This window comes from Cyprinus carpio, chromosome B10 (genome assembly GCF_018340385.1).
Source record: "Cyprinus carpio isolate SPL01 chromosome B10, ASM1834038v1, whole genome shotgun sequence".
Taxonomy (NCBI): Eukaryota; Metazoa; Chordata; class Actinopteri; order Cypriniformes; family Cyprinidae; genus Cyprinus; species Cyprinus carpio.
In genome coordinates, this window is record NC_056606.1 from 16254477 (window position 1) to 16269759 (window position 15283).

Sequence of the window (15283 nt, forward strand, 5' to 3'; positions counted from 1 at the left end):
GGGATTTATTTTTATTTTTTTTTCAGTTGCGAAGACATTTTATTTATTTGGTTTAGATTTTATTAGTTTCTTGAGAAGTTACTGTAGGTTCAAAATTAATGGTACAAATCTGATTCATATTTAAGTTGTATTTAATATTATGCATTGCATTTTGTGTTTTAGGATTACAGGAAATGTATGTAAACTTAACTGACAGTGTTCTGGCAGAAAATTAGCATTACCTTTTCCATTTTTTGACATATATACAGGTGGTTCTCAATAAATTAGAATGTCGTGGAAAAGTTAATTTATTTCAGTAATTCAACTCAAATTGTGAAACTTGTGTATTAAATAAATTCAATGCACACATACTGAAGTAGTTTAAGTCTTTGGTACTTTTAATTGTGATGATTTTGGCTCACATTTAACAAAAACCCACCAATTCGCTATCTCAACAAATTAGAATACTTTCTAAGACCAATAAAATAACTGTTGGCCTTCTGGAAAGTATGTTCACTTACTGTACATGTACTCAATACTTGGTAGGGGCTCCTTTTGCTTTAATTACTGCCTCAGTTCGGCGTGGCATGGAGGTGATCAGTTTGTGGCACTGCTGAGGTGGTATGGAAGCCCAGGTTTCTTTGACAGTGGCCTTCAGCTCATCTGCATGTTTTGGTCTCTTGTTTCTCATCTTCCTCTTGACAATACCCCATAGATTCTCAATGGGGTTCAGGTCTGGTGAGTTTGCTGGCCAGTCAAGCACACCAACACCATGGTCATTTAACCAACTTTTGGTGCTTTTGGCAGTCTGGGCAGGTGCCAAATCCTGCTGGAAAATGAAATCAGCATCTTCAAAAAGCTGGTCAGCAGAAGGAAGCATGAAGTGCTCCAAAATTTCTCGGTAGAAGGGTGCAGTGACTTTGGTTTTCAAAAAACACAATGGACCAACACCAGCAGATGACACTGCACCCCAAATCATCACAGACTGTGGAAAATTAACACTGGACTTCAAGCAACTTGGGCTATGAGCTTCTCCACCCTTCCTCCAGACTCTAGGACCTTGGTTTCCAAATGAAATACAAAACTTGCTCTCTGAACTTTGGACCACTGGGCAACAGTCCAGTTCTTCTTCTCCTTAGCCCAGGTAAGACGCCTCAGGAGTGGCTTTACAAGAGGAATACGACAACTGTAGCCAAATTCCTTGACATGTCTGTGTGTGGTGGCTCTTGATGCCTTGACCCCAGCCTCAGTCCATTCCTTGTGAAGTTCACTCAAATTCTTGAATCGATTTTGCTTGACAATCCTCATAAGGCTGCGGTTCTCTTGGTTGGTTGTGCATCTTTTTCTTCCACACTTTTTCCCTTCTACTCAACTTTCTGTTAACATGCTTGGATACAGCACTCTGTGAACAGCCAGCTTCTTTGGCAATGAATGTTAGTGGCTTACTCTCATTGTGAAGGGTGTCAATGATTGTCTTCTTTACAACTGAAAATGATGTCTGTGTAATGACAGGTAAACAATATAAAAGTCTCAGTCCACTACTGTTGTAACATTTTAAATGAGGCTTATAAAAATGAGGTATTAATTGACATAAAATGTATTGGATAAAAACATTGGGACATTACAGTGAACAGCATGACAATTGTACAGTATTATGATAAGTTGTACAAACACAGAGTTTGGTTTGACTCTGTTTTGGAATGGCTGTTTAGCAGCTGGCTTTGTTTTAAAATTTTACAAAGCAATTTTTTAGATTTTAAAGCTGAATATCTGGCCATTTATGGTGTCAGATGTCCAGAAGAGCATCCAAACCACGACTGATTAATAGTATCCATTAATATTTTTAATGCTTATTTGTTCTAACTTTCTTTTTGAGCAGGTTTCTTCAGAACAACATAATTCAGATGGTCTCAAGCTGTGCCTTCAGTGGACTATACACTCTAGAAAAACTGTGAGTTCTTCTCTTTTCTTATCGTTCACTTCAGATCAGCTTTTTGAAAAGATTATAAATATTGACTCTGTTTTGATGTTAGTTGTTGATCAGTGCAATTCTATTAACTTTTATTAGCATCTGCTCCTTCACGAAAAGAGAGTGTGTGGTCATGAAATTTATATATATATATATATATATATATATATATATATATATATATATATATATATATATATATATATATATATATATATATATATTTGAGGGATTTATAGTACTTTTGATTATTTATTTTATTTTTTAGTGCTGGGCAATGATTAATCGCGATTAATCACATTCAAAATAAAAGTTTTTGTGTACATAATATATGTGTGTGTGCTATGTCTATTTATTATTTATATAAATAAACACATGAATGTATATATTTAAGAAAAATATGTTATGTTTATTTATTAAATGTATTTATTTATAACAAATTATATTTATATAAATATATACATGTAAATACATGTAAATATTTTCACATTTTTTAATGTATAATATTTTAATAGAGATAATTCATGGTAAATTTGCCGTACTTAAGTGTAAGATTTCTGCCACCTGGTGGAAAACACACTATTAAAATGAAAATGTCATGATATTATCCAATAGATGGCAGAAGAGGATCACTCACTGTCACGTTTACCATTTCCGCTCTGCAATATAGTTCTTTTCACGTTTTGCTTTTGGATTTATACTTAGAATCATAAAATCACTATTATAACATTTACAAATCATCTTTTTGTCAAAGTTCAGCATCATTTTGTACTGAAGAATGGAGTAGCAAAAAGTTTTCAAAAAACTCATCGGATTTATGTGAATCACACAAATGGCCTATTTTGAATTCACAATGGGAATTTTCAGCAAAAGCGGAATAGTTTTTCATCCTTGTTAATCGTCTTCTCAGTTTCTCTCACATGTAAACCAAACGCTCGTCCATTCACAAACATATCGTAACCTTTTATTTTTATTTTTTGAGCAATAGAGATACTAAGGAATGAACTGATATTCACTTTGCCCTTTTAGGCAACAACGTTAAATGTTGCATGACTTAATGATTTACAATGAAAAAAAAATAATAATAGGGTAAGCTTACCAGTCCTGCTGTCCTCATTTTAATGCATTGGGTTTTTTTTTTTTTTTTTCTGTGTCCCATAACATTCATTTTGGTCATGTGTCTGGACAGTGACAGTAATGTGAAGGCTGAGCAGTTGATATCTACTCCGTTTATAATAAATACATTTATGAACTCATTAAAACTCATTATTTTTAACCACTGATTATTTATAACATTTTAGATGATTTCCACAAAAAGATTTTGGCAAAATGTTGCACTGCATATACTGCATACCCCATTTTTGCGCCACTGTTTGAATATTGAACAGTGTACCACCCACGAGACTGTGGCATGATCAGTTATATTTCTTCTATTATTACTTGGCACAATGGCATCTTTGAGATGTAGATCTTTCTGTTTGTGGGACCAAAAGGGGACTGGCTAATTTTTTTAAGGCAGTTTGAATGAACTCCTTGTGACTAGAATATAGTGGTTGTCTTCCTTTTTCAGCAGCTCTGAGATTTTTTTTTTGGTTCCAGAAGTGTTGAAGGACAAGCCTAATCCTGAGATGATGAAGACATATGATGATGTAAATCATTAGGGAAAGTCAGCTCTGGATGATAAATGACATCTTACACATTTTTGTAGGAATTACAGTCTTTTACCTTGGCTTTTCTGTGCCAATCTGTTTTAATTTCATTTAAAAAATATCTCAGAAGCAGCACAGTGTGAGACAGAAATGAGTTTTACAGTGCTCATATTCATTTGGATTCCTAATAGGGCAGTTTATTTTTTTATGTCTGTAAATCAATCCTATGGTCAATTTAATACTTAACCTTTTTGTCCCTAAAGTCTGTGTCCCTAATTAAACATTGTCTTTTGTGCAGGTTTCTCAGCCAAAACCACATAAGCTATTTAGGCCCAGGTGTATTCAGAGATCTACACAAATTAGACTGGCTGTGAGTATGTATCGCATTACATTTAATGAGCTAGAATTAAAATTTCATATATATATTTTTACTTTATTCTGTATTTCTATTAATATTTTGTAATATTTCATTTATTTTTTATTTTATTTTTTATTTTATTTTATTTATTATAATACATTTTAGTGAAAAATTTCATTACAGATTTTATTTAGTTAACTTTTTTTCCTCATGTAGTTGTTTTGGAGAAGCACTGTCTCCCTTGGTAAATATGATGCTAAAAAATATAATGCTTAATTAAATTAATAAGAATCATAAGCATTATCACACAGAAAAGATCTGTGGTCTGTGGAATAGCACTGACTAGTACAGTTTGGCTCTGGAAAGTGCTCAAAATAGAATGCGGTTTTGCAGAAAGTAGCTGTGAATTACTTGGGTGGATTGTTGGCTGCCAAACGCAGACAAAGGTTGAGCAGATTCATGCAGTACTAGAAGAAGTGGCATCAAGATATTTCTTTCTATCATGCAAAAAAAAAACATTTTAACAATGTATTCTGTGCTTAACATTTTGTTAAAGACTTTTCAGTATTATTGTGTTGTTTTCCCCTCAGTGTATTGGATCACAATCCACTTAAAAGTGTCACCTGTGATACTTTCATTGGTCTGAGGTCGCTGACATTTCTGTAAGTGTCTTGCTGTTTTAAAATATTTTATGGTCATTCTCATGGTGTAATTTCATTTAATAAGTTTGTCCTTACTGTTATCTCTTTGAGGAAAATGTCAAATTTAATGAAGCTTGTCCCTGTTTCTGATCCTACTGTCTGACATGTTTTATGAAGTTATAGTTGAGCATAGAGATCGACCGATATGGGTTTTTCTATAGCCAATGCCGATGCCGATGTTTAGAGGTCAGGGTCAGCCGATAGACGATATGTGCTGCCGATTTTTAGGGCCGATATCTAGAAGTTTTCCCCTTCATTTGCATGCTAAAATGTCACACTAATAATAAGTGGATGCACAACATTTCTAAACTTATCATCATTTATTGATCACTGACTTGAACCATCTCTCGAATCTTAATTTTGTGCACTGCATGGTATTAAAAATAAAAAAATTATCCAAAGTTAACCAAACAAATCAATAAACTGACCAAGTATTAAATATATAAAACAGGTAATATAAAACAGTCAATCATTTACATAAAAGTTATAGAGCATTTATCAAGCAGAATTTTGTTGGAAAAATAAATGAACATAAATGTAAACTTAAATATACATTTAAATAAAATAAATACAATTTTATAAATACAAATCAATTAAACTGAAAAATATAAAAAATAAAATACATAAAAAATAAATAATAGTAGTGCTACAAACACACTAGCAACCAGCAACATTTGTGTGTTGGTATAAATGACACAGAACATCTAAAGTACATTCTAATTTCAAACTTACATCGCAGTCTGTTCATTATTAAAATAAAGTACAGTCAACCAAACATATAAAAGGTTACACTGGTCAGTTTAAATAGACCGTAGTATACCGGTCCACTCTGCTGTTATGCCAAGGACGTTTTTGCTCATGTGAAGAGGATGATCTTTTCTGTCTAGTTTACATAAAAAAATAAAAAATATTATAGTTTAACATTCAGATACATTGCGAATATGGAAACATTTGGATACTGTCACGATCTAATGCACTGTAAATGCCAGATTTTTTAAAAACAAATAGGCCTACTGGAAAGCAAAAATTCTAAATCGAACATTTTGCAGAACAGGATCAAATAAAGTACTGGTCATAATACTCGCAAAAAATGTTTGATGTGAAAAAAGCGGTTCACTGACTGTGCAGCACAGCTACAAGCGCCACAGTTACGTTTGGGATAATTGTATTTTTAATACTATAGTGTCATTTGAAAACATTGCAATTGCATTTTAAAATACAACAACGAGCACCACAAAACCATTTAAAGAGGCGCATTCAGCGGTCTCATTGACGGGAAACAGTCAACTAAGTAAAATGATCTCAAATGTATGGCGCGCTCTCTTCCTTTTATCAAATGATCATAATCACATATTCATTTTACAGTCCTGCTACTAGCATTTTATTCAGACTAAAACCCCTTTAATTCGGGTGAGAAAGCTTTTTTTTCCGTGTGGCTTTTGCACATAATAATAATACCGCTGCAGACGCATTTTGCAGCGTTAAGGTTATTAATTGATCATTAATATAAACGACGATCGATCATGGAAATGATCAAATATTGACATCCCTAAATGCAAATGAGTTGGATGGAAACCTGGCTATTGTCTGCATCAAACCATGCTTCTGAACAAATGTCATTCACCGTTCTGGACTGCTCTCCGAGCACGGTGCTGTCTGTGAGCGGGGCGGAGTAACGTAGCCCTCAATCACGCTGCAGTGTTTGTGAGAGCTGCCACCTTCTCCACCTCATTTACAGAGTGAAATTCTCTGACTACCTTTATCTCCCAGGATTGTTGTTGAATCTTCCAAAAGTTTTGGCTTGGGCTCCTTCACATGCGGCAGCAGCACTTTCCACTGCACCAATAACACGGGGCTGCCCGCCGACATGCCTGAATTTAAATCGGCGCTACTAAACACGGATATCGGCCGATGCCGATATATTAAAAAATTAAAAATATCTGCCCGATATATCGGTCGACCTCTAGTTGAGCATTACTGTCTTTTTTATATTTCCTACTTTGTGTTTGCTTGTTACTGTGCACTAAATCAATGCAATGGCACAATGCCCACAGTGATTTTAAATGATAAGCAATACTTTTGCATTTGCTTATCGGTTACAAGTGGGCCTTGGCGATAAAACAGTATCGATATTTATCGACGGTACACCCTCTTCGATAACGATATAAAAAAATGTTCGACATAGTGCATGATATATGTACGTGCTGTGATGAGTGACGCAGACAGCACACACAAACACCGAACACATGCTGAATTGAGTGCTGTGCCTGCCTGTGATGAGGAGATTGTGAATAAAGAATGAATATTAGTCAAATTTAAAATAAACATTTGCATTTAAATGTTAGGTGTGCATCAGGGAGTGTCATCAGTGGTGCGCGAGATGTGGTGATAATGATGTAAGTGACGTTGTTGCACTTTAATGTTTTGTTAGTCTAGCCCATGAGACGCGCAGCTGCTGCATTATTCATTCAAAAATATTCGTGAAATATGGAAGCTTAATGTGGAGGTTAAAATCGAAACCAAGCCATGCATTCACACAGAATGCATATTCTGCTCATTTTTTTTTAGACTGACAAATATGACTGCTGCACTCGCGTTTCACACAAGAGAAAGCCATGCAAAGTTAAAACACGTCACACATTTGTGGAAGTTTAATCCTTTTCACTGCGTCTCATATGTTTTTAAAAGCAGTCTGTGTGAATGGCGCTTCGGCTCTTTGTATTAAGCAATGCATAAATACATGATGCTGTTTATGCAATTTACAAAAATTATGTTAGATTTTTATGAGTTAATTTAGACGTAATGCACGTTTTTATAGTGTTACTTCCTTACGTTGACCATTTAAATGCACTATTATTTTGTTCATTGCACCCTCCTGTGGCCTCGGGAGACAAGACAAAAGTTTCCTTAAAACCTATTTAATCTGCATATAAAACATTAGAAATTAGATATTTAATTTTTATTTTGTGTTTGATTGTTAAAACAAAAAATATTTGTTGTTTGTCTCTATAAATTGGGTTAATTTAAAAATACAGTGGTTAAATTGATTTTTTTTTTCTATTGCTCTTTGTTTTAAAAAAGGTTATAAAAAATTTCAATAATTATCAATACTGAACGATATGACAAATTATATAGCTGATACATTTTTTAGCTATATCGCCCAGCAAGTCAACAGAAAGGCATCTTGTTGTTCAAATAACAGCTAAAGCAATCTACGGCTCACAAACTCTGAAACACAGCTAATTTTGATTCTGCAACAAGACGCAACAAATTATCTCGGAGACAACTTTTTGATCTTTTCACCGTAACAGAACTGTCTGTACCCACAAGATGGCAAACACATTTCACATTTTATATTTCAACATGTGGGTTGCCTGAAGGCCATTGTGCAGCCATTTTTACAAGTAGTAGGAAATTCATTATCATAGTTCCTCATCAGAATGTCTTTAATATTGCTGAAAATGTCCTCTGGCTTCCAGTTCCACTGCTGTGCCAGAAAAGACTAGAATACAAAAATGAAATTTATTCCCTTCAGAACTCTTTTTGTTCAACCCCCCACCCCCTTCACTGTTTTTATTTATATTAGATCCTTTCCTCTTTTCCGCCTCATTTATGATTACTTTCTTAATTAATTTTCTGTTCTGATTAATGTCTTCTTTTATGTGTTCTATAGACTTTGTCAAAACAAAAGTTTTCTGTGGGGCTATAGACATTTTGCTAAAAACAACAGCAAAAACTTTATGACTTTATTGTATTTTTACGGGTTTTTGTCTTTCATCATGAAAATCCTTTACCTTTTACACACTTTTTAATGAATATAGCATAGATACTATACATAGAATATACATAGATTAGTTTAATTTTATTCCTTCCCTTTATTTTTAAAACGTTTTTAGTAACATAATATAATAATACTCATATTATTATTTTCTCACAGTATTTCAAAGCAAACACCTGTGGCATTTACCATGTTTGCACCATTACATGATTTGCACAATTCCTTTAGTGAACCAGGATCTAAACAAACTCAGAGACAGTGTGTACAAATGTGCATTTTTAGTCAACTCCACCATAATTATCATTTTTTGTTTGTCCATCACAGCTCTATATAATAATAATATATATGGCATGATTTAACATTATACTGTATTATATGTAACTTTCAGCTTGTCAAGAATAATTGAATGACTAAATCATGTTTCATGAAGGTTTGATTTATGTTTCTTCACCTTAATAAAAACCAGTGTTTTCTCAGGGACAGCTGTTGTGGAAAAAGTTATTTCAGAGTCACTCAGATGAGAAATGCACAAGAGTCAGAGAGATGTTTCTTTGGTCTATGTTTATTATAACATGCGCATGGAACTCTCACTGTGTCACCACAGCAGAGAGTTAAGTTCAGCATCATTTCACTAACATTATATTCCATCCTCTATATGGCACCCCCACCCCTCTGCACGTACATTCGTGTCCAGAAATAATCTCTTTTCACAGAATCGTGGCCATTTTATGTTTAATGTTCCCTAATTCGTAGAATCAGTGATTCACTCTATTGGTCTTCTGAGTAGAGTGTCCTATTGGGGCTGTCTGTCACTCTCAAAGAAGGTGAGGAAACCACAAGAGGATAAACATTCCTCATTTACTCTAATCTTTCTCTCAATTCTGCTAACTTGGCAAATAGTACAGACAACATGAGTAAATATAATGCTGTTAGTGAAACACATGACATTTGTACTAAGACAAATGACTCATTTTGGCATGGCTTGCTAAGCAGGGTTTTTATCATTCTCTCACTTGTTGTGATCTTTCAATTCACACATGGTTAGAACGAAACAGCTATTGTGAATTACTGTAAGTGAGGGCTGTCGGCCTTAAAGCGTCTCTTGCGAATAGAAAACATTTGATTATATTGTACACATACTGCACACAGAAATGATTATATTTTATTTTCCCTAACACAGCTAACTAGTAATAAAGATATTAAGTATTAAAATATCACTGCAAAGAACAGTCCCCTATGAAATTACCCTTCATGAATGAATATATATATCTGAAGTCATCTCAAAAGAGATTATATGCTTGCCCGGAATGTTTTCTCCAGTTCACTTCACTTTGTGATTATGGTATAGCTAAAATGATGGTAATATGTCTCTTGAATGGTTTCCAGCAGCCTGGCTCTTGTTGCAATTTAGCCACTATATGCACAAGCTTAGCTTGCGGGGTCTGTATTTACAGAAAATTATTCTTTGAGAACAATGATGCGTTACTAGACTGCTAAATAGACAGAAATGTAGAACAGAATAAGGTAGCATGCATTAAAATAAATATGTAAGCTGAACAAAAACTTTTTTTTTTTTTGTAAATGAGTTGTGCAGAAGTCCACTGAATAACAAGCACTCCATTAGTCTTGCATTTAAGGGTACGGAAAAATTAGTTCTCTAAATTTGCATAATAAGATTAATTATGTATTGCTTGTGTTTAAGTTTAATGTCTTATTTCCTGGTGTTTCTGACTAAATGAATGACGTCCTTTCATTTGTAAATGTTTTAAATCAGTTGATAATAATTAAGAACTCACTTTACAAGAACTAATTTAAGACACAATTTCCAGATAATTATGCTTGTGAAACAGAGGACACCTAATAGCACACAGCTAGTCTGGCAGAAAGCCTTGATTGATTTTTCTCTGAAACTGATTCAGTCATGCGAGGAAGTGTAGGAGGGGGGTTGTTACATTTCTGCAATAAAGACCTTCTCATTGTAACAGTCTGCACATCAAGACATTTTACATTTTAGGTGGTTGATTTAAATTTTTGATTCATTTCAGATCAATGGTAAACACGTCTCTGATGTGGCTGCCCGATTCAAGTCTGTGTCAACATATGCCCTTGCTCAGGTGGCTGTGAGTATCTATTATTATTGACCCTTTTTCCACCTCATACATACACAAAGTAGAGAATAAAATCATCCACACCTTTTTCTAATATAAACAACAGTGTACAAACAGTAGATCATCAGTATGCGTAGGTGTTTCTGAGAGTGGTTTACGCTGTGCCAGTAGTTGTCATCAGTTGTGTATGGGCCCTTTCTAAAATTAATAATGATGACAAGACAAAATAATTTTTTTTTTCCATTTAATTAGTGTTAGTGTTATCCTCTACTGTTAGTGTTATCTGTATGCACCATGGGTCTGAGAGTAACGCAATTTCAATTCTCTGTATGTATGTACTGTACATGTGGAAGAATTGACAGTAAAGCAGACTTGACTTGACTTGACTTAATTCAAAATTGTGTATTTCGAGGTTTATGTTGAGGTACACACTAAAATATAAAAATGTTTGTAGAATTATGAGTAAAAAGATGTTTTGGATTTAGTTAAATTGGTTAAAATGCTAAGTTAACATACTTGTTTATCTGAAAAACAATGCTACAGTCAGTTATTCTCCTTTGGAAATGTGTGTTCTGGGCCAGAACGATGATCTTTGTTTTGGTTTGTGAAACCCACCCACTGCCAGTTTACCCAATTGAATTTTGGCACCCCGGGTTGCCAGTTGGCGGAAAACACAGCGTATTTAATTCTGTTCATCATCAAGTGCGCTCGTTCCTGTTTGTGTTGTCAATCTGGAAACCTGCGTGTGCATCAAGTCTGAGGAGGAGGGGCCAGGTGAAAAAACCCTCTCCAATATTTTGAATTTGGACTGCAATACCTAGTTCAACCACTCGGTGTCAATCCTACATACAGCAACTTTAATAGTGTTAAAGTTTTTAGTGTTAAATAGCGTTAAAGTCCATTTATTTCTGTACATATACATCTTGTTTAGGGAGAATAAAAAAAGGCCTTTATTTGGAAAGATTTGGTACTCTTTTTTATGCTGTGTAAGTATCTGTATATCTCTGTATGCATGTGTTTATTCATGCATGCCCATTAGTTTATTAGCCCTCAGGCTCTTTGGTTTATTTGAATAGGTCATTCTAAAGTTAACGAACAGAGAGAGTCTGTAACAGTAAGACTTAGCCGATGGTCTCTGAACTCCAGACAAATGATACCTCATCAAAATCCTCTCTAGTGCTTTGTTTTGAGGTAGGTTTGAATTTAGAAAATCTCAATTGGTATAAATCATATCAGCACATCAGAGAAATTCCACAGCTGTCCAAGTAAAACCACTTAATATAGCTTAGGCTGCTGTCAGCGGTACTTTGCTTAGATGAAACATGCAGAGAAGACCACACTCAAAAGCTTTAAAGATGTGTTCGCTCAAGTTTTATAGTCAACAATTACCTTAAAGCCTGATTTCTCTTAGAAAGGACGCCCACGGACTGCCCCCCAGGCCAAATTACTGACCGTCTGATGCATACTGCACACAAAACTGGCAAGCATTTTCTGTGTCTGGCAAGCTTAAATCTGATTGGCAGATTTTAAGCAGCTTCCTGGAGTAAGGGCACACAGGGTTTATTATCAGTCTACTTGGAAACAAAGTCATGTTTACGAGGTACCAGGTGATACAACGAGTGCTTTTGTTAATGAAATAATCTCTGGATCTGGCAGTTTTTTTGGTTATTGAGAACAAAACAAACTGTTTCTGATGTTACCTATGCAAGCAGCTCTAAATTATGCTGCAATACTCTCGCCACTGAATGACAATTTGCCATCTGTTAGCCCAACCTGACAGTTCTGAGAGAAAAACTATCAGCGGTACCATCAAAGTCAGGCACCTCCTCTCGACGAGGTGCTCGTTGAATGAACAATTTTAGCGTGGGCCTTCCTGAGGCAAGCTGATTATTCATGTCAAGCACCTGTGGCTCTTGATACATTTTTTTGTTGTTGTTGCAGGCAGAGCAGTGGGATGAGTTTTCCCAGTCGTCAGTGTACACGTCATCTTCCTCTCATGTCCTGAAGTCAGGATTTATACATATTTTTAATTTACAGCTGTTTTTTTTTCTTTTCTGTTTCTTTTTCTTGGATTATCTTTCCTTGCAGGGATTTCGCTGAGAACCACGTTGAGTTGCTGAATTATTCCTCTCTGAAGACCTGCACCGAGCTCACAGTGCTGTAAGTGTTTTTACCTGCATTTACCCTCAGCCACAATCCACTGTAATGTCTTATTAGTTGGTTTCATTGTTTTACATGATGGCTATACATATACTGATGCCAGCATCCCAATTTAAAATGGCAACATGGCAGTGAGTTTGATTTAATACTCAGTTTAATTGAATGTGGTTCAAATGTCTGTTTTAGTTTACGATGTCGATTTTGGATCTCAGACATTTCGTTTTTTTATCCTCAGTTTATTATCTCTAAAAGGAAATACTTTTTCTTGGTTAGTCATCAGTATGTGAGTGTCTGTCTGCATGTTTTTTTACAAGTGAAGAACCAAGCTTGATGCCCTTGTAGAGAATGAAGTCAAGCATGTGTTGAAATCATCTTAATTAAATTTTTTGGTGCAACGGGGGTGGGGGAATGAAACACAGATTAGCTTTTTTTTTTAAAAAAACAGTGGTTTACTGAACAATTTGCTTCTCCTTTAAATAAATTCAATTATAATTCAAATTTCCTTGGGGGTAAAAATCTCCCTCTTATGATCTAAACTTTAGGGAGCCCTTTTTACTGTAACCCTTAAATTTAATTACTATTTATTTTTGAATATAATAATAAACACTCACCTTAAAAAAATGTATACAAACGTAAATTGCACATAATGCAGTTTTTAAATTAACTTATATTAACTTATTAAATTATAAAAACTTAATGCATAAACATGCATTAAATAATTAAGACATCACTAACAGGTAAAGCAAAATATATGAGTATATAAGATGATTGCATGAGGCATGAGATGTTCATTCATGTTTTTTCACCTTAAAACTAGTAGTAACAAGATCACATTCACTCGCGCTCTGTGCTGTCATTTGAACTGAGGCGTTTATAAAGTGTTCTGTCTCGCCACATCAAAGACTGTCAAAACAGCCTTTTTATGTATGATTTCCTGAAAAAAAAAGACACAATTTGAAAGAAGATACTTTGATTCTTATTAAAAGTAACAATGTATTAAACTGGAAATTTCTGATGAAGTTTCACTTGTGCAGTGGTTAAAACAATGCTGCATTTGTACTGAACCTAAAGACCCACATTGAAAATTTTTGTTACGAATACATGTATCGTTACACCCCTGCAATTCATGTTTGTTTTTAAATTCTTTTAAAGCCCTATTAAATATAAGTTTGAACTATAATGTATTTGTCATATACATTTTTTTTGGTGATTATATATTATTGTCAAACATTCGTAGACCTACTGTAGTTACTCACATAATATATATATATATATATATATATATATATATATATATATATATATATATATATATATATATCAGTCCTCAATTCTGATTGGTCAGCAGCTGTGTTTTTTTCATGATGAAGCACAGCTGTGACCGCTTCACCCAACAGTTCTGGGTATCACTGCACAACACCCTTAGCAACCACCCTTAGTAACATTAACAATCAATATAGCATGAAAACTGTTCCATGTATTATGTATTTCAGCAAAATTAACTGTTTGTTATTTATTAAATTAAGTATGAGTGGCCCCTGCTGGTGTTGTGTTGCATCATTCATCTCTAATTTTAAGACCATGGCCTTCTCAAATCAAATAAATTCTTCTCCTATGGGGGAAACGTTGACATGTGCACGCATCCGTATCGAAGCCCACAGTTTCCGAAGTGAGGAGGAAATATTACTGTATTTATTAGTTTTCTGTTTCAGGTATGATTCTGTATGTCCATATGTCCATCAGTTTACACTGTAATGACGCCTACAAACTCGCGCTGTGCTGCAAATCTGTTTTAACCATGTTGGGGCCTAATGGTTAGAGTCAGACTTGTAAACTGAAGGTTGCAGGTTCGAGTCTCTGCACCAGCAGGGAGTGTAGGTGGGAGGAGTGCTCAGCAAAAATGGAGACCCTTAAGAATAGGGAACACACATTCATTATTATTCACTGTTAACTAAGAGTTTTCCTTGAATAAATTCCTAATTGGCTGCTTACTAATAGTTTGTATGGTAGTTGTTAAGTTTAGGAATGAGTTAGAATAAAAGATCTAAAATATGGTCATGCAACACAAGGCATTAATATGTGGTTTATAAGTACTGATAAACAATCAATATGCTAGTAATATGCAGCAACTAGTTAACAGTGAGTATTGGTCCCTAAAATGAAGTGTTACCATGAAGTTTGATGCAACTGATGTTACTTGAAGAAAAGCTGTAGAGCTGCCATAGTCCTGATTTTCTCCTAAAACTATTTGAAGATGAAAGCAGAATGTGTCCCAGGAGCGGTGTGAAGACAGAAAGATTCTGTCAGTGTTTCAGTGATTCGGACAGACTGACATCTCTGAAGCCGACAACAATGCCCCTTCCAGACGTTTCTCAAGGCTCTATTAGTTTGTTATTTAGACGTGCCATTTTCTATTGTAATAGATGTGGGGAAGTGTCAGACATATCTTAAATGAGACTTTCATGGTGAGATGGGTATCTCTGCAAATAGGGTCAACTTGCCCTTGCTGGAAAAATAAGTTGGAAAATACAGAAAGCAGTAAGATTTCATTATCATCTGGCTAGTCTCGCGTAGCCAGACC

General features: G+C 34.7%; 1 protein-coding gene across 2 annotated transcripts in view; it reads left to right on the forward strand.

Annotated features, from left to right (window-relative positions):
• rxfp2a (relaxin family peptide receptor 2a) overlaps positions 1–15283 on the forward strand; it is a 41578-nt gene that overhangs the window by 16871 nt on the left and 9424 nt on the right. For both annotated transcript variants that reach the window (XM_042732859.1, XM_042732858.1), the window contains exons 6-10: positions 1859–1930; positions 3896–3967; positions 4546–4617; positions 10480–10554; positions 12631–12702. In XM_042732859.1, the coding sequence (XP_042588793.1) occupies positions 1859–1930; positions 3896–3967; positions 4546–4617; positions 10480–10554; positions 12631–12702 (363 nt within the window). The remainder of the gene's footprint in view (positions 1–1858; positions 1931–3895; positions 3968–4545; positions 4618–10479; positions 10555–12630; positions 12703–15283) is intronic.